Source organism: Bombina bombina, chromosome 5, assembly GCF_027579735.1.
Source record: "Bombina bombina isolate aBomBom1 chromosome 5, aBomBom1.pri, whole genome shotgun sequence".
In the NCBI taxonomy this organism is placed as follows: domain Eukaryota; kingdom Metazoa; phylum Chordata; class Amphibia; order Anura; family Bombinatoridae; genus Bombina; species Bombina bombina.
Window position 1 is genome coordinate 845,457,246 of NC_069503.1, and position 26,525 is coordinate 845,483,770.

Here is a 26,525-nt window from a genome sequence, read left to right on the forward strand (position 1 = left end):
TGATAGCAACCAAACACAGACATGGTGTTTACTGACACACCTATTGCTAATGATTACATAGTTTAGATAAATACAAATTCAAAATCAATGAATAAACAGTATCCCTGCTAGCTCCCCACTTGAGAAATACTGCAATAAAGTCATTACTTAACTCTGTGTGAAATAGTCAGAGGATTAACAGGATAGAATAGGGCAGGATAGGATAATCTGGATGCAAACATAGATCATATCATGACTCACCAGTAAACAACCTACCTGGACAGAAACTGCAAGGGGAGCTGCAGTTTGTCATTTAGGGTTTTCAGCTGCTGAGTGTCACAGCAAACACTGATGTTGCCATAATCCAGAGTTGGACATAGTTGCTAAAGAGGAATTGAAAATGTAATAAACAAACATGGTAGTAAAGTAATATTAAAGAAAAAGTGTCAGAAAAAAATAAAAATGAAATTCTGTTACTCATTATAAATGCCATAAACTAAAGACATTAGATCAATATATATATATATATATATATATATATATATATCACGCATTGTAGTGACTTAAATCACTCTAAACTCAAAAAGTAGTTTTTTTTCCATTATTGTAACCCATTCTGCAAACTTAAAGGGACACTCAAGTCAAATTAAACTTTCATTATTCAGATAGCGCATGCAATTGTAAACAAATTTCCAATTTACTTCCATTAACAAAATGTGCAGTCTTTTTATATTTAAACCTTTTGAGTCACCAGCTCCTAATGAGCATGTGCAAGAATTCAAAGAATAAAACGTGTATGCATTTGTGATTGGCTGATGGCTGTCACATGGTACAGTGGGAGTGGAAATAGGCAACTATTGCATTGTCTTGCATTTGTTGATTACTGTGTTTACTGGTCCTTTAATGAAATATTCATGTAAGGAAATCTAACACTTGCTCAAGCCCTCTACACATTGCTTCTTATAAACATTACCTTTGCATATTATACCTATGTTAATAGCGTGGCAGATTCCATACGCTCCCTACACATAATAATAATAAAAATAATAATAATAAGTTTAACTACATAAAATTAGTCGTTTACCTGGAGCAGCTCGTGACCATCCTCAGGTAAGGGTATCGGTGGCCCAGAATATGGGCAGTTGAACTTCTTGCCCTGTTTATCTTCACCGCACTCTCCATACCAGACACAGTTTTGGGAAGACACCTAAAATAAACACAGAGTTTAAACAGGCCGCACACTGAAAATCACAGTTGTAAAAAAAGCACCACTGATCCTGCATTGAGAATATACACAGAAAAACAACACATCTAAGGTGGTAAAGAGGAATTCAAAATAATGTCAAATAGAAAAATGTACATTTTCATGGCTCCTAAGAGAATATAACTGGACCTATGTATTACATGTCCTTGTACACCCTATATTCTTCTATTTGCCTACCCTTCCTCCACATGAGAAATAGAGAGCCTTAAAGGGACAGTTTACAATAGAATTTTTATGGTTTTATAAGACAGATAATGCCATTCCTCAGTTTTGCATAACAAACATAGTTATATTAACTCTATCTATCTATGTATGTATCTGTGTGTGTGTGTGTGTGTGTGTGTGTGTGTGTACTGTGTTGTGCTAAATCTTACATAGCATTGTGTTCACGTCAGAGAAGTTATCTATAAGACCCACATGAACTAGCAGTCTCCTGTTGTGAAAAGCAAATTAAAAAAAAAAGCATGTGATAAGAGGTTTTCTATAGTTGCTTAGAAACAGGCAGAAATTTAGAGGTTTAAATGTTATAAACTATATAAAACTATATAAATATATCAATGTTGGTTGTGCAAAGCTGGGGAATCTTCTTTCTTGTTCTGCCTTTTCAAAATATGTTTTTCTAGGTTGCACTATAGTTTTTATTATCTTTATTTAGGAGAGCTTTACTAAAAATCTTTTTGTAGTAAAGGCGTTATCTATCTTTTCAAACAATAACAATTTCTGTCCCTTTAATGGAGCAATACACACCTGGAAAAGTGTTGTCCCAAGTTCCCTAAACAGGCCAAAATGTTACAACATATTTTTGGGCTTAATATAAAGTTGTAGGCCAAGTACATTTTTCATGCAAAAGGTCTTTTAATTGTCATTATGCTTCATACTAAAAATTGTGTCAGCCAGCCTGGATTGCAAGTGGTTAAAAACAACCACTACGAGTAGCAGGACACAAGGTAATTGAAACTGGCGCACTTGGAGCTGCACCTAGAAGCAGAGGATGCTGTTATAAGGATGTAGCAGCTTCAGAGAATGCCAATGTCCCTCACTTGCTACCCTTCTTACTTTCCCACCACATGTTATCGCCTGAAGGCAGCAAAGTTAAAGTGCCATAAAACAGGCTGCGATCTGTGCATATCCTAAGAAGGCCAATTAAGTAAAAAACAGAATTTATGCTTACCTGATTAATTTCTTTCTTTTGCGATATACCGAGTCCACGGATTCATCCTAACTTGTGGGATATTGTCCTTCCTGACAGGAAGTAGCAAAGAGAGCACCACATCAGAGCTGTCTATATAGCTCCCCCCTTAACTCCACCCCCCAGTCATTCGACCGAAGGCCAAGGAAGAAAAGGAGAAACTATAAGGTGCAGAGGTGACTTAAGTTTACATAAAAAAAATTGTCTTGAATAGACAGGGCGGGCCGTGGACTCGGTACATCGCAAAAGAAAGAAATTTATCAGGTAAGCATAAAATCTGTTTTCTTTTGCAATATGTACCGAGTCCACGGATTCATCCTAACTTGTGGGATACCAATACCAAAGCTTTAGGACACGGATGAAGGGAGGGACAAGACAGGAACCTAAACGGAAGGCACCACTGCTTGCAAAAACCTCTCTCCCAAAAATAGCCTCCGAAGAAGCAAAAGTATCAAATTTGGAAAATATGTAAAAGGTATGAAGCGAAGACCAAGTCGCAGCCTTACAAATCTGTTCAACAGAAGCATCAGTTTTAAAAGCCCATGTGGAAGCCACCGCTCTAGTGGAGTGAGCTGTAATTCTTTCAGGAGGCTGCTGTCCAGCAGTCTCATAAGCCAAACGGATGATGCTTTTCAGCCAAAAGGAAAGAGGTAGCCGTAGCCTTTTGACCTCTACGCTTTCCAGCATAGACAACAAACAAAGAAGATGATTGGCGAAAATCGTTGGTTGCCTGCAAATAAAACTTCAAGGCACGAACCACATCCAAGTTGTGCAACAGACGGTCCTTCTTAGAAGGATTAGGACACAGAGAAGGAACAACAATTTCCTGATTGATATTCCTGTTAGAAACAACCTTAGGGAGCAACCCAGGTTTGGTACGCAAAACCACCTTATCAGCATGGAAAACAAGATAAGGCGAGTCACATTGTAATGCAGGTAGTTCAGAAACTCTTCGAGCTGAAGAGATAGCAACTAGAAACAGAACTTTCCAAGATAGACAAAGCAGATATCTGTCCCTTTAAGGAACTAGCGGACAATCCTTTCTCCAATCCTTCTTGGAGAAAAGACAAAATCCTAGGAATCCTGATCTTACTCCATGAGTAGCCTTTGGATTCGCACCAAAAAAGATATTTACGCCATATCTTATGATAGATCTTCCTGGTGACAGGCTTTCGAGCCTGAATCAAGGTATCTATGACCGACTCAGAGAAACCCCGCTTTGATAAAATCAAGCGTTCAATCTCCAAGCAGTCAGTTGCAGAGAAATTAGATTTGGATGCTTGAATGGGCCTTGAATCAAAAGGTCCCGTCTCAGTGGCAGAGTCCATGGTGGCAGAGATGACATGTCCACCAGGTCTGCATACCAAGTCCACGCAGGCGCTATCAAAATCACCGAAGCTCTCTCCTGTTTGATTCTGGCAATCAGACGCGGAAGGAGAGGGAATGGTGGAAACACATAAGCCAGGTTGAATGACCAGGGTACTGCTAGAGCATCTATCAGTACTGCCCGAGGATCCCTTGACCTGGATCCGTAACGAGGAAGTTTGGCGTTCTGACGAGACGCCATCAGATTCAATTCTGGTGTGCCACATAGCTGAACCAGTTGAGCAAACACCTCCGGATGGAGCTCCCACTCCCCCGGATGAAAAGTCTGACGACTTAGAAAATCTGCCTCCCAGTTCTCCACCCCTGGGATATAGATCGCTGATAGATGGCAAGAGTGAGTCTCTGCCCATCGGATTATCCTGGAAACTTCTATCATCGCCAAGGAACTCCTTGTTCCCCCCTGATGATTGATATAAGCTGATGTTGTCCGACTGAAACCTGATGAATCCGGCCGAAGCCAGCTGAGGCCACGCCTGAAGAGCATTGAATATCGCTCTTAATTCCAGAATATTTATCAGTAGGAGGGCCACATCCTGAGTTCCTGCTTAGAGCCAGCAAAGAGAATGACTGGGGGGTGGAGTTAAGGGGGGAGCTATATAGACAGCCCTGCTGTGGTGCTCTCTTTGCTACTTCCTGTCAGGAAGGACACTATCCCACAAGTTAGGATGAATCCATGGACTCGGTACATCTTGCAAAAGAAATAGTTTGTATAAAAAAATGTTTACAAATTGCTGCCAAGCAATAATTTTCAAAAATAAGCAAAATTAGTAACGTAGTTGTCTGATCCACCCCCCCCCCCTCTTAGCATCAGAAACAAAGGCATTGTTCACAGCAGCTTATTTGCTTCTAGGCATGTTCCAGCAGATGAGTGTTAAAGTCTTGTATTCTATCAAAGCAAAGGTGGAGATAGATACAGCCATATAAGGAATTGTGTGGGGGGAGTTAGAGCTGTACAATTCAGAAACTTAAAAGAAAGGGTAATGACGAGGCACTGCAATATAAAATGTGCAGGAAAAGTAATTAAAGTACATATTATATTTTGCCTCTATCCCAACTTGTTTCATGTCCCTTTAAGCATTATTTACTGTTTAGAGGGAAGAATAGAAAGGAATTAATTTATGTAGTAGAGTTATTTTATCAAAGTGTCTGGCCTGTTGTCAAAATTACCGTTTTGAAACTGCTTATACGGATTGATATTGGTTTAATATTGTATAATAAATGTAGACTGAGACGATTGTATTAAATGTATTATACATACAACCACCTTTCCCATAAATGCGTAGACCTTGGCAAGTGGTGTTTTAATCTTTATTCTAGCTTTATTCTATGCTCCTTCTGTGAGTATATTCCATTTTGTGCTCAAGTGTGTTCCTGCAGTATTTCTCTGACCAATAATTTGCAGAAGAAATATTGATTGCTAAGAACACTTATTATATTCCTACATTGTCTTACCGTTTTCATGTCTAAACAGAGAAAAATATAGTAACTCATTTCCTGTATGAAAAATGTCTCTTAAAGGGGCATAAACCAACATATTTTTTTCACGATTCAGATAGATCATATCATTTTAAACAGCTTTCCAACTTACTTCTATTGTCAATCTTGTTTAATTATCTTGGTATCCTTTATTGAAGGTGCAGCAACGCACTACTGGGAGCTAGCTGAAGACATCAGTAAGCCAAAGATAAGAGGTATATATGTGCAACCATCAATCAGCAGCTAGTTGCCTGCTCCTGATCATACCTAGGTATACTTTTCAACAAAGGATGCCAAGAGAATGAAGCAAATTAGATCATTAAACTCATTGGAAAGTTGTTTAAAATTGTATGCTGTACCTGGATCATGAAAAAAAAAAAAAAATTAAGTTTCATGTCGCTTCAACAGTCTCTGAAACAGACTTTTTGTTGTCCCTCTGCCTCCCACACCCCCCAAAAGTGAACTGGTGTTTTGTGCTTACCCATCACATGCTACTTTAAAAAAAAAAAAATGGGGACACTAAAAAGGTAAACTTTAAGACAAAATATTTAAAAAGAATCTCTACACATCGTTTTAAAGGGACAGTAAAGTCATAATTAGACAGAGCATACAATCTTTAATATATATATTAAAATTAAGCTAAAGTTCATTGTCTTTAACAATATGCTTCATAAAGAGTTTGTTTTCACTTCTCTTATACAGGAGCCTACAAGGAAGTAAAAACATTGTACGTAAACCACAACCTTAAATCAGAAGTCATTTTAAATTAAATGGAATTATAAAAAAAATAAAATGATACCAACATCTTTTATTGCGCACTGGCTGCGAGGGATAATTATTAGTTATCTATTAGTAGAGCAGAACAAGCCTTCTAATAAAGAGTATAGTACAGGACCAAATATTTTTTAAATTAAAGGGAAAGGAATGTCAAAATTAAAACGTGCATGAAAGCGTTTTAATTTCAAATAGAAGCATTTTTTGCAATATACTTCCATGAACAAAAATGGCTGTAGCAATATGTATTACTGTTTCAGCAGCATATGCACATATGCTGTGTGTGACAAGAGGATCAGGATATAACACCATGCTTGGCATTGCTGTGTATTGCTTCAGTGCCATACAAGCTACTGCTGACTCTCTAAAAAGGTGTGTTGCTAGTGCATGGGGAACTCACAGCATATGTGCGTATGCCACTGAGAAACAGTCATTTTTTGGCTAATGAAAGTACACCGCAAAAATGTAAATGAAAATTTCAATTCTCCCCTATCTATTCTTTAAAACAAATCTCTTTCTGCCTAAGTTATATAAAGCACACAAGCTTACACAGTTCTGCTTTCTCTCTTAATGTGCATGAGAGTGCCTACGGATTTAACTCATTCAGGGAGTTTGCAAGTAAAGTTTAGATAAAGAGGTTGTTTATCTGCTCGGCACATCTCAGAGCATACAACATATGCCTATGTAGGTTTGGAAATAGGTGCAAATATGAGTCGCTATTTGCTAAAGTGTTGTTCATCTGATGTTACTTTCTACTTTGAAAAATCAGTGTAGCCTATAATCTTAAAAGAAGGGACATTAATAAAATATACAGAATGCAACAACGAAATACATTGCAAAAAAAAAAAAAAAAAAGAAAAACAATGACCTGCATACAGGACACGTTCTGGTGACACACAAGTTAAGATAACCAGTGTACTCTTGTACTGATGTCTCCCACTCCAAACAAAACAGTCTGCAGTGATACAAGGTCACCAGGGACTCCAGACACCAAGTACTGATGTTTGTATGACGTAGGGCAAATATCTGGCCCTGTGCTTAAAGAAGCTTATGCATTTATCTAATAAGTCAATGAACTTTGGACGCAACATAGTATATAACCGGAGAAGGTAATAGCTAGGAACTCCAAGACACAATGAAATTCATTGATTAAATATAAGTCTGATAGGTGACTTTAATTGTTTTTTTAAATTTCTAATATTCTGATTGATCTATGTATATGTATATAATGTTTAATATGACTGATCTCAACTGTCTACATATTTTTGTTCTTTGTTTCTGTTATCCAGGGCGTAAAGCTTTTCTCCCCCTCTTTTTTGTTGTTTTTCTTTTTTTCCCCTCCGGTTCTTTTTGCATACATATTGAGTTAATAAACTGATATAACCAAACAAAAAACATAAATTTATGTAAGAACTTACCTGATAAATTAATTTCTTTCATATTGGCAAGAGTCCATGAGCTAGTGACGTATGGGATATAGAATCCTACCAGGAGGGGCAGTTTCCCAAACCTCAAAATGCCTATAAATACACCCCTCACCACACCCACAATTCAGTTTAACCCCTTAATGACCACAGCACTTTTCCATTTTCTGTCCGTTTGGGACCAAGGCTATTTTTAAATTTTTGCAGTGTTTGTGTTTAGCTGTAATTACTCGTATATCGTTTTTCTCACCATTAAATGGACTTTATAAAGATACCATTATTTTCATCATATCTTATAATTTACTATAAAAAAAGATAAAATATGAGGAAAAAATGGAAAAAAAAAAAACACACTTTTTCTAACTTTGACCCCCAAAATCTGTTACAAATCTACAACCACCAAAAACACCCATGCTAAATAGTTTCTAAATTTTGTCCAGAGTTTAGAAAATACCCAATGTTTACATGTTCTTTGCAAGTTATAGGGCCATAAATACAAGTAGCACTTTGCTATTTCCAAACCACTTTTTTTTTTTTAAATTAGCACTAGTTACAATGGGACACTGATATCTTTCAGGAATCCCTGAATATCCCATGACATGTATATATTTTTTTTTAGAAGACATTCCAAAGTATTGATCTAGGCCAATTTTGGTATATTTCATGCCACCATTTCACCGCCAAATGCGATCAAATAAAAAAAAAAAAGTTCACTTTTTCACATTTTTTTTTTTTTTTTACAAACTTTAGGTTTCTCACTGAAATTATTTACAAACAGCTTGTGCAATTATGGCATAAATGGTTGTAAATTTTTTTCTGGGATCCCCTTTGTTCAGAAATAGCAGACATATATGGCTTTGGAGTTGTTTTTTAGTAATTAGAAGGCCGCAAAATGCCATTGCGCACTACACGTGTATTATGCCCAGCAGTGAAGGGGTTAATTAGGGAGCATTTAGGGAGCTTTTTGGGGTAATTTTAGCTTTAGTGTAATGTAGTAGACAACCCAAAGTATTGATCTAGGCCCATTTTGGTATATTTCATACCACCATTTCACCGCCAAATGCGATAAAATAAAAAAAAATCGTTAATTTTTTCCAAATTTTAGGTTTCTCACTGAAATCATTTACAAACAGCTTGTGTAATTATGGCACAAATGGTTGTAAATGCTTTTCTGGGATCCCCTTTGTTCAGAAATAGCAGACATATATGGCTTTGGCGTTGCTTTTTGGTATTTAGAAGGCCGCTAAATGCCGCTGCACATCACACGTGTATTATGGCTAGCAGTGAAGGGTTTAATTAGGTAGCTTGGAGGGATAATTTTAGCTTTAGTGTAGAGATCAGCCTCCCACCTGACACATCACCCCCCCGATCCCTCCCAAACAGCTCTCTTACCTCCCCCACCCCACAATTGTCCCCACCATCTTAAGTACTAGCAGAAAGTCTGCCATTACTAAAATAAAAGGCATCCTTTTTTTCTTTTTTTTTCCCCTTTGCATATTTACATATGCTGCTGTGTAGGATCCCCCCCCTTAGCCCCCAACCTCCCTACCCCCCCCCCCAACAGATCTCTAACCTCCCCCTCTACCTTCTTGGCAGCCATCTTGGGTACTGGCAGCTGTCTGCCAGTACCCAGTTTACAATATATAGTCTCTTTTTTATTTTGTATTTAATTTTTTGCTGTAGTGTAGCCCAAGACCAACCCCCACCCCCTCCCAGATCCCTTAGATTACTTTTTTGGGGCATTTCTTCCCCCCCCCCTTCCTCCCACTTATACTTAATCATTTCTGTAGAGTAGCGGTTCCCACCCGCTCCCTCCCTGTGCACGCGCCCGCCCGCCGCCTTCCGTTTGCGCGCCCGACTGTCCCGCCTCCGATCCCGCCCCCCTCTGTCTCTAAGAACCCATCGATGGCCGCCCACCCGCCTCCCACTGCAGCTCCCACCCACCAACGAATGCGGCCATCGATGTCTGGTGTAGAGAGGGCCACAGAGTGGCTCTCTCTGCACCGGAGGGGTACAAATTGTTATTGCAGGATGCCTCGATATCAAGGCATCCTGCAATAACCGGAAAGCAGCTGGAAGCGATCAGGATCGCTTCCAGCTGCTTTCCAAACAGAGGACTTACGCCATACGTCCTCAGGCGTTAACTGTATTTTTTCTGAGGACGTATGGCGTTCGTCCTCGGTCATTAAGGGGTTAATGAAGCCATAGTGGGGTGATAGAAAAAGGAGTAAAAAAAAAAAACATACAAAAAAGGAGGAACTGGAAATATAATTGTGCTTTTATACAAAAAATCATAACCACCAGAAAATGGGTGGGTCTCATGGACTCTTGTCAATATGAAAAATTAATTTATCAGGTAAGTTCTTACATAAATTATGTTTTATTTCATGTAATTGGCAAGAGTCCATGAGCTAGTGACGTATGGGATAGAAATACCCAAGATGTGGAAGTCCACAGAAGAGTCACTAGAAAGGAAGGGATAAAATAAAAACAGCCATTTCCCGCTGAAAAAATTAAATCCACAAAAAATACGTTTTTCTCATAAATTGAAAGAAAAAAATTAAAACATTAGCAGAAGAATCAAACTGAAACAGCTGCCTGAAGAACTTTTCTACCAAAGACTGCTTCAGAAGAAGCAAATACATCAAAATGGTAAAATTTTGTAAATGTATGCAAAGAAGACCAAGTTGCTGCTTTGCAAATCTGATCAACTGAAGCTTCATTCTTAAAAGCCCAAGAAGTGGAGACTGCTCTAGTAGAATGAGCTGTGATCCTCTGAGGTTGGGACTGTTCCGCCTCTAAATAAGCTTTATGAATCAAAAGCTTCAACCAAGATACCAAAGAAATGGCAGAAGCTTTCTGCCCTTTCCTAGAACCAGAGAAGACAACAAATAGACTAGAAGTCTTCCTGAAATCTTTAGTAGCTTCAACATAATATTTGGGAGTGATTGGGAGCCTTGAATTTCCCTTTAGAATTTTTGCCTTGAGGAACAAACACTCCCTTACCTCCAGCAATACCAGAAATAATAGAATCCAGTTGAGACCTAAATAAATTCTTTCCTTGGAAGTAAAGAGAAAGTAATCTGGTTTTAGACACCATATCAGCACTCCATGATTTAAGCCATAAAGCTCTTCTGGTAAGAATAGCTTAAGACATAGTTTTAATGTTAAGTTTCAAATACTGCATCACAGATTAAATTATTTGTGTGTTGAAGTAAATTCAAAATATTGGAACATTCAGGGTCAGTAGATAACTGCTGAGCAAGACTGGATAACCAGAAAGTAGAAGCAACAGCTATGTCAGCAATAGCTAGTCTAAAAATATAGCCAGTATGTAAATATGCCCTTCTAAGATAAGATCAAGTTTTCTATCTAAAGCAGACATCCTCAAACTTGGCCCTCCAGAGGTTTTGGAACTACATTTCCCATGATGCTCAGGCAGCTGAAATGATGGCTGAGCATCATGGGAAATGTAGTTCCAAAAACCTCTGGAGGGCCAAGTTTGAGGATGTCTGATCTAAAGGGTCTTTAAAAGAAGTACTGTCTTCTAAAGGAATAGTACAATAGTACATTTAGCTAGAGTGGAAATGGCCACATCAACTTTGGGGACTGTTTCCCATAATTCTAAAATTAGCAGCAGGTAAGTGATATAGATTTTTAAACCTTGAATTAGGGTTAAAAGGAGGTAACTGGTTTACACCTTTCTTTAGCAATCGTATCAGAGATAGCATCAGGTATAGGGAAAATCTCAGAGAGATTAACAACTGTTGTATACACTGAATTTAAACTATTACAGTGTTTATCATTAGAAGGTTTAACTTCTTCAATCCCTAAAGTGACTAAGACTTCCTTTAAAAGAAAATGAATGTGTTCAATGTTAAATAAAAATGAGGAATTATCAGGTTCTGTGTCTGATGAGGGAGCCTCAGAATCAGAGGAATCATCATCAGTATTTTGTTGGTCAGTACACATATTACTAGTAGAAGCTGCTTTTAGAAGGCGTTACTACAGTTAGGGCCTTCTCAATTATGGTAGCAAAGTCTTTTTATTGCTGGGAGTATGCCATCTGCATCCATCTCTAAGGAAGAAACAATAGGCGCATTTGTACACATAGAAATATTATTAGATTGATTGGTATGAGATAAAAAAAAAAAACTAAATTTATGCTTACCTGATAAATTGATTTCTTCTATGGTAAGACGAGTCCATGGATTCATCCTTTACTTGTGGGATATTATCCTTCCCTACAGGAAGTGGCAAAGAGCACCACAGCAGAGCTGTCTATATAGCTCCTCCCTTAGCTCCACCCCCTATTCATTCGAAGGTACAAAAAGAAAAAGGAGAAACTACAAGGTGCAGAGGTGACCGAGTTTAAATAAAAAAATACAATCTGTCTTAAAATGACAGGGCGGGCCATGGACTCGTCTTACCATAGAAGAAATCAATCAGGTAAGCATAAATTTAGTTTTCTTCTATAAAGGTAAGACGAGTCCACGGATTCATCCTTTACTTGTGGGATACAATACTAAAGCTACAGGACACGGATGAACGGGAGGGACAAGACAGATGGTTAAACAGAAGGCACCACTGCTTGAAGAACTTTTCTCCCAAAAATAGCTTCCGAAGAAGCAAAAGTATCAAATTTGGAAAATTTGGAAAAGGTATGAAGCGAAGACCAAGTCGCAGCCTTACAAATCTGTTCAACAGAAGCATCATTTTTAAAAGCCCATGTGGAAGCCACCACTCTAGTAGAGTGAGCTGTAATCCTTTCAGGAGGCTGCTGTCCAGCAGTCTCGTATGCCAAACGGATGATGCTTTTCAGCCAAAAAGAAAGGAGGTAGCCGTAGCTTTTTGACCTCTACGTTTTCCAGAATAGACAACAAACAAAGAAAACGTTTGACGGAAATCATTGGTTGCTTGCAAGTAAAACTTCAAAGCACGAACCACGTCCAAGTTGTGCAACAGACGCTCCTTCTTAGAGGAAGGATTAGGACACAGAGAAGGAACAACAATTTCCTGATTGATATTCCTATTAGTAACAACCTTAGGAAGGAATCCAGGTTTGGTACGCAAAACCACCTTATCAGCATGGAAAACAAGATAAGGCGAGTCGCATTGCAATGCAGATAATTCAGAAACTCTTCGAGCCGAAGAGATAGCAACTAAAAACAGAACTTTCCAAGATAGAAGCTTAATATCTATGGAATGCATAGGTTCAAACGGAACCCCTTGAAGAATTTTAAGAACTAAATTCAAACTCAATGGCGGAGCAACAGGTTTAAACACAGGCTTGATTCTAACTAAAGCCCGACAAAACGACTGAACGTCTGGAACATCTGCCAGACGCTTGTGCAGTAAAACCATAATTTAAGTAAGAACTTACCTGATAAATTAATTTCTTTCATATTAGCAAGAGTCCATGAGCTAGTGACGTATGGGATATACATTCCTACCAGGAGGGGCAAAGTTTCCCAAACCTCAAAATGCCTATAAATACACCCCTCACCACACCCACAATTCAATTTAACGAATAGCCAAGAAGTGGGGTGATAAGAAAGGAGCGAAAGCATTAAAATAAGGAATTGGAATAATTGTGCTTTATACAAAAAAATCATAACCACCACAAAAAAGGGTGGGCCTCATGGACTCTTGCTAATATGAAAGAAATGAATTTATCAGGTAAGTTCTTACATAAATTATGTTTTCTTTCATGTAATTAGCAAGAGTCCATGAGCTAGTGACATATGGGATAATAAATACCCAAGATGTGGAACTTCCACGCAAGAGTCACTAGAGAGGGAGGGATAAAATAAAGACAGCCAATTCCGCTGAAAAATAATAATAATCCACAACCCAAAACAAAAGTTTTAATCTCAATAATGAAAAAAAAAATGAAATTATAAGCAGAAGAATCAAACTGAAACAGCTGCCTGAAGTATTTTTCTACCAAAAACTGCTTCAGAAGAAGAAAACACATCAAAATGGTAGAATTTAGTAAAAGTATGCAAAGAAGACCAAGTTGCTGCTTTGCAAATCTGATCAACAGAAGCTTCATTCCTAAACACCCAGTAAGTAGAAACTGGCCTAGTAGAATGAGCCGTAATTCTTTGAGGCGGGGATTTACCCGACTCTACATAAGCATGATGAATCAAAGACTTTAACCAAGACGCCAAAGAAATGATGGAGGCCTTCTGACCTTTTCTGGACCCAGAAAAGATAACAAATAGACTAGAAGTCTTTCTAAAATCTTTAGTAGCTTCAACATAATATTTCAAAGCTCTTACTACATCCAAAGAATGTAAAGATCTCTCCTTTGAATTCTTAGGATTAGGACACAATGAAGGAACCACAATTTCTCTACTAATGTTGTTAGAATTCACAACCTTAGGTAAAAATTTAAATGAAGTCCGCAACACTGCCTTATCCTGATGAAAAATCAGAAAAGGAGATTCACAAGAAAGAGCAGATAACTCAGAAACTCTTCTAGCAGAAGAGATGGCCAAAAGGAACAGAACTTTCCAAGAAAGTAATTTAATGTCCAGAGAATGCATAGGTTCAAACGGAGGAGCTTGTAAAGCCCTCAGAACCAAATTAAGACTCCAAGGAGGAGAGATTGACTTAATGACAGGTTTGATACAAACCAAAGCCTGTACAAAACAATGAATATCAGGAAGATTAGCAATCTTTCTGTGAAAAAGAACAGAAAGAGCAGAGATTTGTCCTTTCAAGGAACTTGCAGACAAACCTTTATCCAAACCATCCTGAAGAAACTGTAAAATTCTAGGAATTCTGAAAGAATGCCAGGAGAATTTATGAGAAGAACACCAAGAAATGTAAGTCTTCCAGACTCGATAATAAATCTTCCTAGACACAGATTTACGAGCCTGTAACATAGTATTAATTACTGAGTCAGAGAAACCTCTATGACTAAGAATCAAGCGTTCAATTTCCATACCTTCAAATTTAATGATTTGAGATCCTGATGGAAAAAAGGGCCTTGAGATAGAAGGTCTGGTCTTAACGGAAGAGTCCAAGGTTGGCAACTGGCCATCCGAATGAGATCCGCATACCAAAACCTGTGAGGCCATGCTGGAGCCACCAGCAGCACAAACGAACGTTCCATTAGAATTTTGGAAATCACCTTTGGAAGAAGAACTAGCGGCGGAAAGATATAGGCAGGATGATAATTCCAAGGAAGCGACAACGCGTCCACTGCCTCCGCCTGAGGGTCCCTGGATCTGGACAGATACCTGGGAAGTTTCTTGTTTAGATGAGAGGCCATCAGATCTATTTCTGGAAGTCCCCAGATTTGAACAATCTGAAGAAATACCTCTGGGTGAAGGGACCATTCGCCCGGATGCAACGTCTGGCGACTGAGATAATCCGCTTCCCAATTGTCTACACCTGGGATGTGAACCGCAGAGATTAGACAGGAGCTGGATTCCGCCCATACAAGTATCCAAGATACTTCTTTCATAGCCTGAGGACTGAGAGTCCCACCTTGATGATTGACATATGCCACGGTTGTGACATTGTCTGTCTGAAAACAAATAAACGATTCTCTCTTCAGAAGAGGCCAAAACTGAAGAGCTCTGAAAATCGCACGGAGTTCCAAAATGTTGATTGGTAATCTCGCCTCCTGAGATTCCCAAACCCCCTGCGCTGTCAGAGATCCCCATACAGCTCCCCAACCTGACAGACTCGCATCTGTTGAGATCACAGTCCAGGTTGGACGAACAAAAGAAGCCCCTTGGACTAAACGATGGTGAGAGGTTTTCTACTGACAATGAGAGGCATTTTGATATCAGTTATTTTTTTAATTGGAACTCGGAAGGGGTTGTATATCTACTGTACTGTTCCTGTCAAAAAATATTATGTTGCAAAAAATGAAGCAAAAATTCAAAGACTGAGTAAGAGAGCACAGAGATGATATCGCAGACAAAATAATTGCTAGTAGTGTAGCAAGACTTTTCTACAAGTTCATAATGCAAGTACAAAATCTCTAAGATTTATAGGGATTGATAAAAAGGTACAACCAATGGACGAGAAGGTGACCAAGATAGGTGTTTGCTAAGAAAAGAGACAAGATGGACATATACCTTAAAGGGACATTAAACCCAAAAATTTCAACATACAATTTTAAACAACTTTCTAATTTACTTCTATTATCAAATTTTCTTTGTTTTCTTGTTATTCTTTGTTGAAAAGCAGGAAACTAAGCTCAGGAGCTGCAGCACTATATAGCAGCAGTTTTGCAATAATTCTATACATTAACAAAAGCACTAGATCACAGCACTAATTCCTGTCATGTAGTGTTCCAGACATGTGCCCTATAGCTATCTAGATATCTCTTCAACAAAGAATAACATGAGAATGAAGTAAATTTGATAATAGAAGTAAATTGGAAACTTTAATATATATATATATTTTCTATCATAAAAAAACGAAAGGAAACATTATGGGTTTCATGTCCTTTAAAATACACTATGCATGTTACTTGGAGAGCTATTGATAAGGTAATGTGCATTGATTCATTTCTTATAATCACCTCCATCCCCCCAAAAAACTCAAGGAGATATTAATGTATTTGTATGGAGGCTCCCTTAAGTTTGTCCTTAATAGTAGTATGTAAACAAATAAAAGAAATTGCAAACGTTATAAACTTGGTGATGTATGAATAGAATAGGTCTTGTTTCTATTTTGTTTCATAATTGTAATATGTAGTAGGACAAATCTGAAAGCGCGAATGTTTTGAGAGATACATGCATTTCTCCAAATAAACTCATGTGACATTTTCCACAGGGGATTTGCCATAGAGGTGTAATGATAATGGAATAGCTTGCACAATTGTGCTAATGGCCATCCGATAGGTAGCAATCTATAACTAATTAAATAAATTAAACATAATGATACAATGTGGGAAGACCGTTACAAAAAAGATGACGTCTCCTCATTGGCCAATCAATGAAAAAATGTTTAATAGCCAATAAAATTTCACCTGTCATTGGGCAGGGCAGCGCTTGTAATGTTTTAAGCTCAGAACTTTGATAATGGCTTAGCCCTGACGAAGCCCTGTCGGTCTACTCGGGGGGTGAAATGCGTGTAGGCCTGTGTATGTGCCTTTGCCTCAATTACTAAGGCATCAGTATTACAGAGCACAGACTGACCTCCAAAAGATTAAAGTACTAGTTTATGGCCACACTGGCGCTGGACCCAATGCGCTGAGCTTGCTGAAAAAAAAACAAAACAGAACTCTTGTCAGTATTGCGCTAGCAGCACCGGGTCAGTTATTGGCTGTGGAGTGATCTTGGAACTCTGTGACTCATTGTGTGTGGGTAAAGCAATAAAGCAGCATAAATGTGGACGGTAAGAATTGAATAACGCAATGGAACTTGTACTATTTAAAAAGGCATAAAGTTGTGATAACAAAAGTTTTTTCCATCTTAAAAGGGACATGAAACCCATTTTTTTTTCCTTTCAGAATTTAGACATATCATGCAATTTTAAACAACTTTCTATTTTACTTCTATTATCTAACTTGCTTCATTCTCTTGATATCCTTAGCTGAAAAGCATATCTAGATAGACTCGGTAGCTGCTGATTGGTGGCTGAACATAGATGCCTTGTTCGATTGACTCACCCATGTGCATTGCTTTTTCTTCAACAAAGGATATCTAAAGAATGAACCAAATTAGATAATACAAGTACATTTGGATGTTGTTTAAAATTCTATTCTCTATCTGAATTATGAAAGAAAAAAAACTGAATTTATGCTTACCTGATAAATTTCTCTCTCTTGTGATGTATCGAGTCCACGGATTCATTGCCACTTCCTGTTAGGAAGGAGAATATCCCACAAGTATGGATGAATCCATGGACTCGATACATCTTACAAGAGAAAACAGAATTTATGCTTACCTGATAAATTTCTCTCTCTTGTGATGTATCGAGTCCACGGATTCATCCATACTTGTGGGATATTCTCCTTCCTAACAGGATTTTGCCACTTCCTGTTAGGAAGGAGAATATCCCACAAGTATGGATGAATCCGTGGATTCGATACATCTTACAAGAGAAATTGAGTTTAATGTCCCTTTAAGTGATGGCACCAACTGCTTTCTAACCAATGCTACTAAATTGCTCATATTCTTTTTCAGCCTGGACCAATACATGTCACTTTGTGTTATAACACTAACAGTATATTTCTGCATGGTATTGCACGATATATGGGAGGTAAACTGAACAGCATAGATACCCTTTTCTTTATTTATCTGCCCAGTCACTACCTGTTTATGTTTGAAACAGGGCCTGGTAGCAGTTAGGTGTTGCTGGTCCAGCGTTATATCTATATGGCTTGCAGTCTGATTTTTATGAGATAAAACGGCACAATATTAAGTATTGTTTTTTTTACACTATTGTAGGTTTAGGCTTTGTGAACAATAAAGATTGTTTTTTATGGGGGTGTTTCTTACTAAAGAGCGCTGTGTTCCCTAACTTTCTCATTGGAAACAATATCTCTCTAGTGTTCACAATTATAAAGGAATTTATATTTTAGGGTGTGCACCAGATAAAATTAAATAATGGAGTAGTTTAGCTGCAAATAGATATATATTTTGTATACAATCCATTTATCAGCCTCAAGGTAGGTTAAAACTGATTGTGATAAAAATAAACAAATTCTATATATTGAGTTATCATTAAAATTAACATTAAACACTGGTATATTAATATAACATTTTAACTGTAACTAGTAAAACAACTTTAAAATATACTTTTATATATTTAATTTGTTTCCTTTTCCTGTAGTTTTTAATATCCCAAATTCCTGTTAAAAATGAAAGCGCAGACCCAGCTGTAATCCACACCGTCCTCTGTTGCACACTCTAGTAAGCCATTTACAACGGTCTCTAATTGGCCTTAGCAGAAAAAGAAACGTGAAACAAATGTGCACACATAACCACAAATAGAAATATATAGATAATAAAATGTGATAGGAAAAAACAAGCAAACGTATTTTCAAGACTTTAATTCATATGTGACCAAAAGGATATGTCCATAAGGGTTTGTCCCGCGATAAGAAAGATCCTCAAAAGAAAGAAAAAAAACTTAATAGTGTAAATCTGTCTAATATCAAATATATTTGTAAAAGTTGAGAATTCACTATTCACGTGGAGCAGAGCTATAACTAGCACTGTATGATGCACACACCTACTTTATACTGGTAGGTGGCAAAAAGTATCCCACACGGTTATAAAATAGACTATAAAAACATGGATTTAAAAACAGCAAATATTAAGTGCAACACGGTGCACATACAGTATGTCTTACAGTACACAAACATTGCCCAGAGCTGTCTTTTATACCCGGATGGTAACTGATTGAATGCAATATCGATCCTGCCTCAAAAACCGTCCAAACAGAAAGGTAGTCACTCCTCCCGTGACATCACCTGCTTTTTGCGGTCATAGTGTTGTAAGTTAAGAAATGGCAATGACCACTGCTTTATGGACATTAGAATGTCACCCTTATTTTTTTCAATATTTAAAAAACGAATGTCATTTTAAAAAAATGCATGTATATATTATTCTCAGGTTTATATTTGCTCTGATTAAACACAATTTATTTGTTTTATAGAATGGTATAATGTCCCTTCAAATTAAACCCTAATCAATACCTTCCCCCGCAGCGCTGATCCCTCATGAAGATTTTTCTACTCCTGCAACACTGATCCTTACCCCCACAGCACTAATCCCTCATCAAGACTTCCCTGCCCCTGCAGCACTGATCCCTCATCAAGACTTCCCTGCCCCTGCAGCACTGATCCCTCATCAAGACTTCCCTGCAGCACTGATCCCTCATCAAGACTTCCCTGCAGCACTGATTCCTCATCAAGGACTTCCCTGCAGCACTGATCTCTCATCAAGACTTCCCTGCAGTACTGATCCCTCATCAAGACTTCCCTCTAGCACTGATCCCTCATCAAGACTTCCCTGCAGCACTGATCCCTCATCAAGACTTCCCTGCCCCTGCAGCACTGATCTCTCATCAAGACTTCCCTGCCCCTGCAGCACTGATCCCTCATCAAGACTTCCCTGCAGTACTGATCTCTCATCAAGACTTCCCTGCAGCACTGATCCCTCATCAAGACTTCCCTCTAGCACTGATCCCTCATCAAGACTTCCCTGCAGCACTGATCCCTCATCAAGGCTTCCCTGCCCCTGCAGCACTGATCTCTCATCAAGACTTCCCTGCCCCTGCAGCACTGATCCCTCATCAAGACTTCCCTGCAGCACTGATCCCTCATCAAGACTTCCCTGCAGCACTGATCTCTCATCAAGACTTCCCTGTCTCTGCAGCACTGATCCCTCATCAAGACTTCCCTGCAGTACTGATCCCTCATCAAGGCTTCCCTGCCCCTGCAGCACTGATCTCTCATCAAGACTTCCCTGCCCCTGCAGCACTGATCCCTCATCAAGACTTCCCTGCAGCACTGATCCCTCATCAAGACTTCCCTGCAGCACTGATCTCTCATCAAGACTTCCCTGTCTCTGCAGCACTGATCCCTCATCAAGACTTCCCTGCCCCTACAGCACTGATCCCTCATCAAGACTTCCCTGTTCCTGCCGCACTGATCTCTCATCAAGACTTCCCTGCCCCTGCAGCACTGATCCCTCATCAAGACTTCCCTGCAGCACTGATCCCTCATCAAGACTTCCCTCTAGCACTGATCCCTCATCAAGACTTCCCTGCAGCACTGATCCCTCATCAAGGCTTCCCTGCCCCTGCAGCACTGATCTCTCATCAAGACTTCCCTGCAGCACTGATCCCTCATCAAGACTTCCCTGCAGCACTGATCTCTCATCAAGACTTCCCTGTCCCTGCAGCACTGATCCCTCATCAAGACTTCCCTGCCCCTACAGCACTGATCCCTCATCAAGACTTCCCTGTTCCTGCCGCACTGATCTCTCATCAAGACTTCCCTGCCCCTGCAGCACTGATCCCTCATCAAAACTTCCCTGCCGCACTGATCTCTCATCAAGACGTCCCTGCCGCACTGATCTCTCATCAAGACTTCCCTGACCCTGCAGCACTGATCGCTTATCAAGACCCCCCCCCCCCCACTACCCCAGCAGCATTTATCACTACTCAAGACCATTGCACACAGCACTTACCCTAAACTAAGACCCTCTCCTGTAGAATATATCCCAATCAAATTGAAACTCTGAGTTTTAAGTTGATCATTTTTTTCTTTGATACAGTATAGTAGTTTACAGTGTTCTAAACTGAAAACTCTACCAGGCGGGTGCCATTATGAAGTAGCCAGGTGGGGCGGTATAATTCTTTGCAATATGATAAAAAAATTGTCATTTATAAATGTTACTTAGATAGACGGTTTACCCTACATTTTTCTCCCCTGTAATAATCCATTTTACCTACTGGAGTGTATTAATTGCATACAAAGAGCTCATTTACCATTAGATCGGCATTTGAAATAGCTCATTTTGGATGTGGTATCACTACTTATAATGAAAGTATAGAAAAGCTGTGTAAATATAGCCAGCAGAAGAATTTATACTCCAAGTGCGAGATAGGAAAGATAAACAATAAAATGTTAATTTTCAATTGTTCTCTCCAAGTACTTGGCTTTGGTATACAGACAGAGATAAAATAAAGAAGCATGTCTGTACACAAAGTGATAAAATAAGGAAATCTGATTTCCCTGCAAGCTACACCCATTTTAATGGGTTGTGGTTTCAAACGACAAAACCAGCTATTTCATATGCAGAAATAAACCACAATTAGTAATTTCTCATACATTTTATACTCTGCAACTGGCATAACAAGTCATTGGAAACACATTAACCGATTAAGGACACAGCTTCAGTTTGCTCAATTGTTTCATGACAGAATAATTCTGTCATTGGTCCTTAAGGGGAAAACATTGAAACTATTTAATTTTAGTTTAATATTGGCTTAAATTTTAGCTGGGTGGTGAGTCTATTAAAGGGACAGTCTACACTAAAATTGTTATTGTTTAAAAAAGATATATAATGCCTTTACCCAGCTTTGAACAACCAACATTACTAGATTAAAGGGATAGGAAAGTCAAAATTAAACTTGCCTGATTCAAATAGAGCATGTAATTGTAAGACACTTTTAAATTCGCTTCTATTTTCAAATGTGCTTCGTTCTCTTAGTATCCATTGTTAAAAAATGAATACGCACATATCATACACTAGTGGGAGCTGCTGCTAATTTGTACCTGTACACATTTGTCTCTTGTTAATGGCTAAATAGATAATTTTCAGCTTCCTGTCAGTGCTGTCCCTTCATCAATGGATAACAAGAGAATGAAGAAAATGTGATAAAAGAATTAAATTGGAAAGTTGTCTAAAAATGTTCTGAATCATAAAAGAAAATATTGGGGTTTACTATCCCTTTAATATACTTTGTAACATTTAAAACTAACTTTCTGCCTGTTTCAGATGCTCTATAGATAGCCTCTTAATCACATGCTTTTTTAATTTGCTTTTCAAAACAGGAGACTGCTAGTTCATGTGGGCCATATAGATAACAATGTGTTCACGTCCGAGGAGTTATTTAAGATTTAGCACAACATAGTACTAAATGCAAGTCAATAGATAATAAATACAAAGTGATGTGATCAGGGGGCTGTCAGAAGATGCTTAGATACAAGGCAATCACAGAGGTAAAAGTATATTAATATAACTGTGTTGGTTAGGCAAAACTGGGGAATGGGTAATAAAGGAATTAGCTATCTTTTAAAACAATAAAAATTATATTGTAGACTGTCCCTTTAAATAGGTCCTGGGGATAACACAGTAACAGTATACTGTTCACTCCATTCCCTTGCTATTAAAGGACCAGTAAATACATTAGATTTGCATAATCAACAAAGGCATGATAAAAAGACAATACAATAGCATTGACAAATGTTAAAGTTATGTCTATTTCCACTCCCACTGCATCAGGTGACAGCCATCAGCCAATCACAAATGCATATATTCTGTGAATTCTTGCACATGCTCAGTAGGAACCGGTGACTCTAAAAGTATAATTATAAAAAGACTGTGCACATTTTGTTAACGGAAGTAAATTGGAAAGTTGTTTAAAACTGCTGCTCTAGCTGAACCATGAAAGTTTAATTTTGACTTGAGTGTCCCTTTAATGTAGCATTATACCAATGTTTCCTATTTTATATCTAGAAAATGACCAGGGAGATTGAAATTCTTCACCTAAGAGGCGGAGAAGAAGTTAGGGAAGCAGCGGTCTGATGAGCGCTGCTTCATAAAAAATGACTGCAGGTTCTCTTGTGAGAACCTGCAGTCGTAGGGGGGCGAACGGCCTGATAAATCGAGCCCTATGAGCTCTGCAAAAAGCATATAGATAACTAAGTCTAGAGGAGAAGTGTGCGCAGAGCTACTACAAACTCCTAGGGCCCTAATAGATCCTCTAACAATTAGGCAAAGGGAGTATAAATCAAAGAAAAATGCTTAGGAGCGCTAAAAAGCTAAAGGTTCTGAGGAACAAGGAAAGAGGAAAAAAAATCGTATATACAACACAGGCTAGTAAAATCAGTGTTTATGTAAATTGGCTTGATTCAAAACATATAAGCAGATGTAGTAGCTGTTACAAATCTATAATTGTATAATTGTTACTAAATATATTCAACAATGTGTTAAAAAACCGGATGTCTCCGATTAGATGCAAAAATGTAATAATATAATATGAAATTGCCATCACTAAAAAAATAAAAATAAGATAGGAACTGGTAGAAAAAAAGTGTTTTGCAAAACGTATTAGCACCTTAAAAATACAGTCAGTTCAAATCCAAATAATCGTGACTTATAAGTCTGTAATCCAAATCACAGTGATGTAGACAATGAAAGTCCTTACATGTAAGTTATAACCAAATACCTGACATTGAGGACGTTATAGTTCAGGAACCACAGCTATGTGTGTATGCTGTTTGGCATCTGTGTATACCTTTTCAGCCGTTATACCACACGTCACTGGTCTCTCAGCTGCTCCGGTCCTATTGGGCAGTCTCAATTTTCAAACACTCCAGGGGGGTTTTTCGGTCAGGTATCGGAACTAGTATCCTGCTCTTAGTGCAACGGCACGCTGGATACTCACAGTGTATATTCTTTTGTGAACTTGAATAAAAATTCAGATGTTTCTTCTGGCACTCACCAGTGCACGGGTATAAAGCAAGCAGATTTTTAGTATATTAAACTGTGATAAATAGGCAATATTAACGCCTAAAAGCCCAATGTGAACTACATTGTCCACAGAGGGATAAGCACAATTGTAAATATTATTGACTGCATAAAAGAAATAAAATCAAATCATCAACCGGTTTCTCCCTACATGAGGGCTTTTTCAAGATGAAAAATAGCAGTCCAAAACTTGCTTTTAAAAGTGACCAAACTTTTTCATTGGTTCCATCAATTAATTGATATTTAAGGCGGTAGTGAAAAGATACTGTGGTAATGGCAATCTTTTAACCTAAAGGTGGTATTGGCAATTAAAAAACATTACATATTTATTTATAAGGAGATATTATCTCAAGACAAATAATCATAAAGTGACTTTGATATGTGCATATCTAAACATGTGTATATTACATAGTGTTAATATTAGTTAATTCAAGAATGTATATTAACATTACATATTTATTTATAAGGAGATATTATCTCAAGACAAGTAATTATAAAGTGACATTAATACGTGCATATCTAAACATGTGTATATTACATAGTATTACATCAATATTAGTTAATTCAAGAATGAATATTAAAATTGTGTGAATTTTTTTTATCTAGATCATATACGTAATACAGTTATGGTTTATCTTTCAAAAATGAACAGAGAACAAAAACATATAAGAAAAGTTGCTTTCAATCTAATAAAAAAGGTGAGATATCCATTTCAGAATTTAGACCTGCCGGATACAAAGTATTATATTTATAGATATACTCAGTCTCTTTCAGTAGGAGACATTTATCTATATTTCCTCCCCTCCAGTTAGTTTTAACTATTTGGATACCCCAGTATTTTAAATCATTAGTTCGCCCATTATGGACCTCTTTAAAATGCTTATATAATCTTGTTTCATCTAGCTTTTTTTCTATACAGAATATGCTCCCTGATACAATCTTTTAGCATTCTTTTCGTCTCACCAAAATAGATTAGTTTACAAGTGCATTGTAGTATGTAAATCACTCCTTTAGTTGTACATCTAATCAAATCTTGTATTATTAATTCATCCTCTACATTAGGCAATGTTAGTGTTAATTTTTTACAGCTGTGTTGGCAGGCTTTGCATGAACAACAGGGAGACGTCCGTTTTTTTAACACATTGTTTCATATATTTAGTAAAAATTATACAATTATAGATTTGTAACATTTACTACATCTGCTTATATGTTTTGAATCAAGCCAATTTACATAAACACTGATTTTACTAGCCTGTGTTGTATATACGATTTTTTTCCTCTTTCCTTGTTCCTCAGAACCTTTAGCTTTTTAGTGCTTCTAAGCATTTTTCTTTGATTAAAAGCATATAGATAGCCTGGTGTAATTTGTGCCAATTACAGTCCTACACGATCCCTACATAAAGAATTCTTCAGTGTCTTGAAGTGCTTATAAAAGATGTCATTGTTTTGTCTGTGAGCTATGATGTCAGCGCTAAATAATGTGTGTAATATTGCTAGGGAAGAAAACAAGAGTTCTGCTTGAGTGTCTGCAGTGCTTTTGGATATTTGGGAAGTTGTATTTTATAATTTGTGTGGGTAATTATTATTATACTTTATTTATAAAGTGCTAGCATATTACGCAGCTCTGTCCTTGAGTACTATTCATTTAGATAAGACAATGATAAAAAAAATTGTAAGAGACAGGACAAAATTTGACAAACACATACAGGAGGAATTGAGGGCCCTATTCCAGTGGGAACTTACAATCTAGAAGGGCAGGAGGTTGAGAAACAGGAGGTGAGGACTGCAAGAGTGAGCAAGATGTTAATACAGAGTTAGATGAGGGAACTATTAGGTGAGTGGAATTTATTACCGAGTTGGGTGGTAGGCTTCTCTGAACAAAAAAAGGCTTCAGGGAGCATTTAAATAAAGAAAGATTAAGGGAAAGCCTGACAGGGCGAGGTAGAGTGTTCCAGAGGATAGGTGCTGCACGACAGAAGTCCTGCAGTCTAGCATGGGAAGAGGTGATAGTTGAAGATGCAAGAAGCAGGTCATTGTTGGATCTTAGTGGGTGGGCTGGAATATACTTGTTTATTAGAGAGGATAGGTAGTGGGGAGCAGCATTGGTGAGAGCTTTGTATGCAAGGGTGAGGAATTTGAATTTAATTCTGCTGTGAATGGGGAGCCAATGAAAAGACTTGCAGAGAGGTCCAGCAGATACAGAGTGACAGGAAAGGTGGATTAGCCTGGCAGAGGCATTTAGGATGAATTGAAGAGGGGAGAGATGGGAGAGAGGAAGCCAGTATGTATATGTACATACAAGTGTATGCAGCTCAGAAGGCAGACATTTAAAGGGACATTAAAACTAAAAGATCAAATGTGTTAGAGCATGTGATTTTTTATATTGCTGACCATAGATAGCTTAAATCCTGCTTAAGCAGTTAGGAAAAGTCCCACTCTAGGGACACAAGCATTGAGAACACAATCAATCAATGAGCCAATCAGAACCAGCAGTTGCATGATCTGCAAATCACTATCTGCATGTTTGTGTTCTGCTTTATACAAGACACACTGTATACTTTACATAGGTTTAGGAGTCCTATACCCACACAATATTGTTGGTATACTGCACTATATGAACATAAAGTTAAAAAAAAAAAAAAAAATCAACCACACTGATAAAAATCTGAAGCTAAAGTAACACTCTTGCTGTTAATGCAAAGTCTGCAAGAGCCGCTTGTTTCATCAGACTGCAATAACCTTTGTACAAACACAGAGAGGTTAATCTAGGGCAGAAACTTCCAGCAACTGCA

The 26,525-nt window shown here is 38.0% G+C and overlaps 1 protein-coding gene across 1 annotated transcript in view; it reads right to left on the reverse strand.

The window, feature by feature from the left end:
• NPC1 (NPC intracellular cholesterol transporter 1) overlaps positions 1 to 26,525 on the reverse strand; it is a 322,060-nt gene that overhangs the window by 239,033 nt on the left and 56,502 nt on the right. Inside the window, exons 2-3 of the mRNA XM_053714975.1 lie at positions 1,064 to 1,186; positions 256 to 362 (exon numbers count right to left, since the gene is read on the reverse strand). Of these exons, the coding sequence (XP_053570950.1) occupies positions 256 to 362; positions 1,064 to 1,186 (230 nt within the window). The remainder of the gene's footprint in view (positions 1 to 255; positions 363 to 1,063; positions 1,187 to 26,525) is intronic.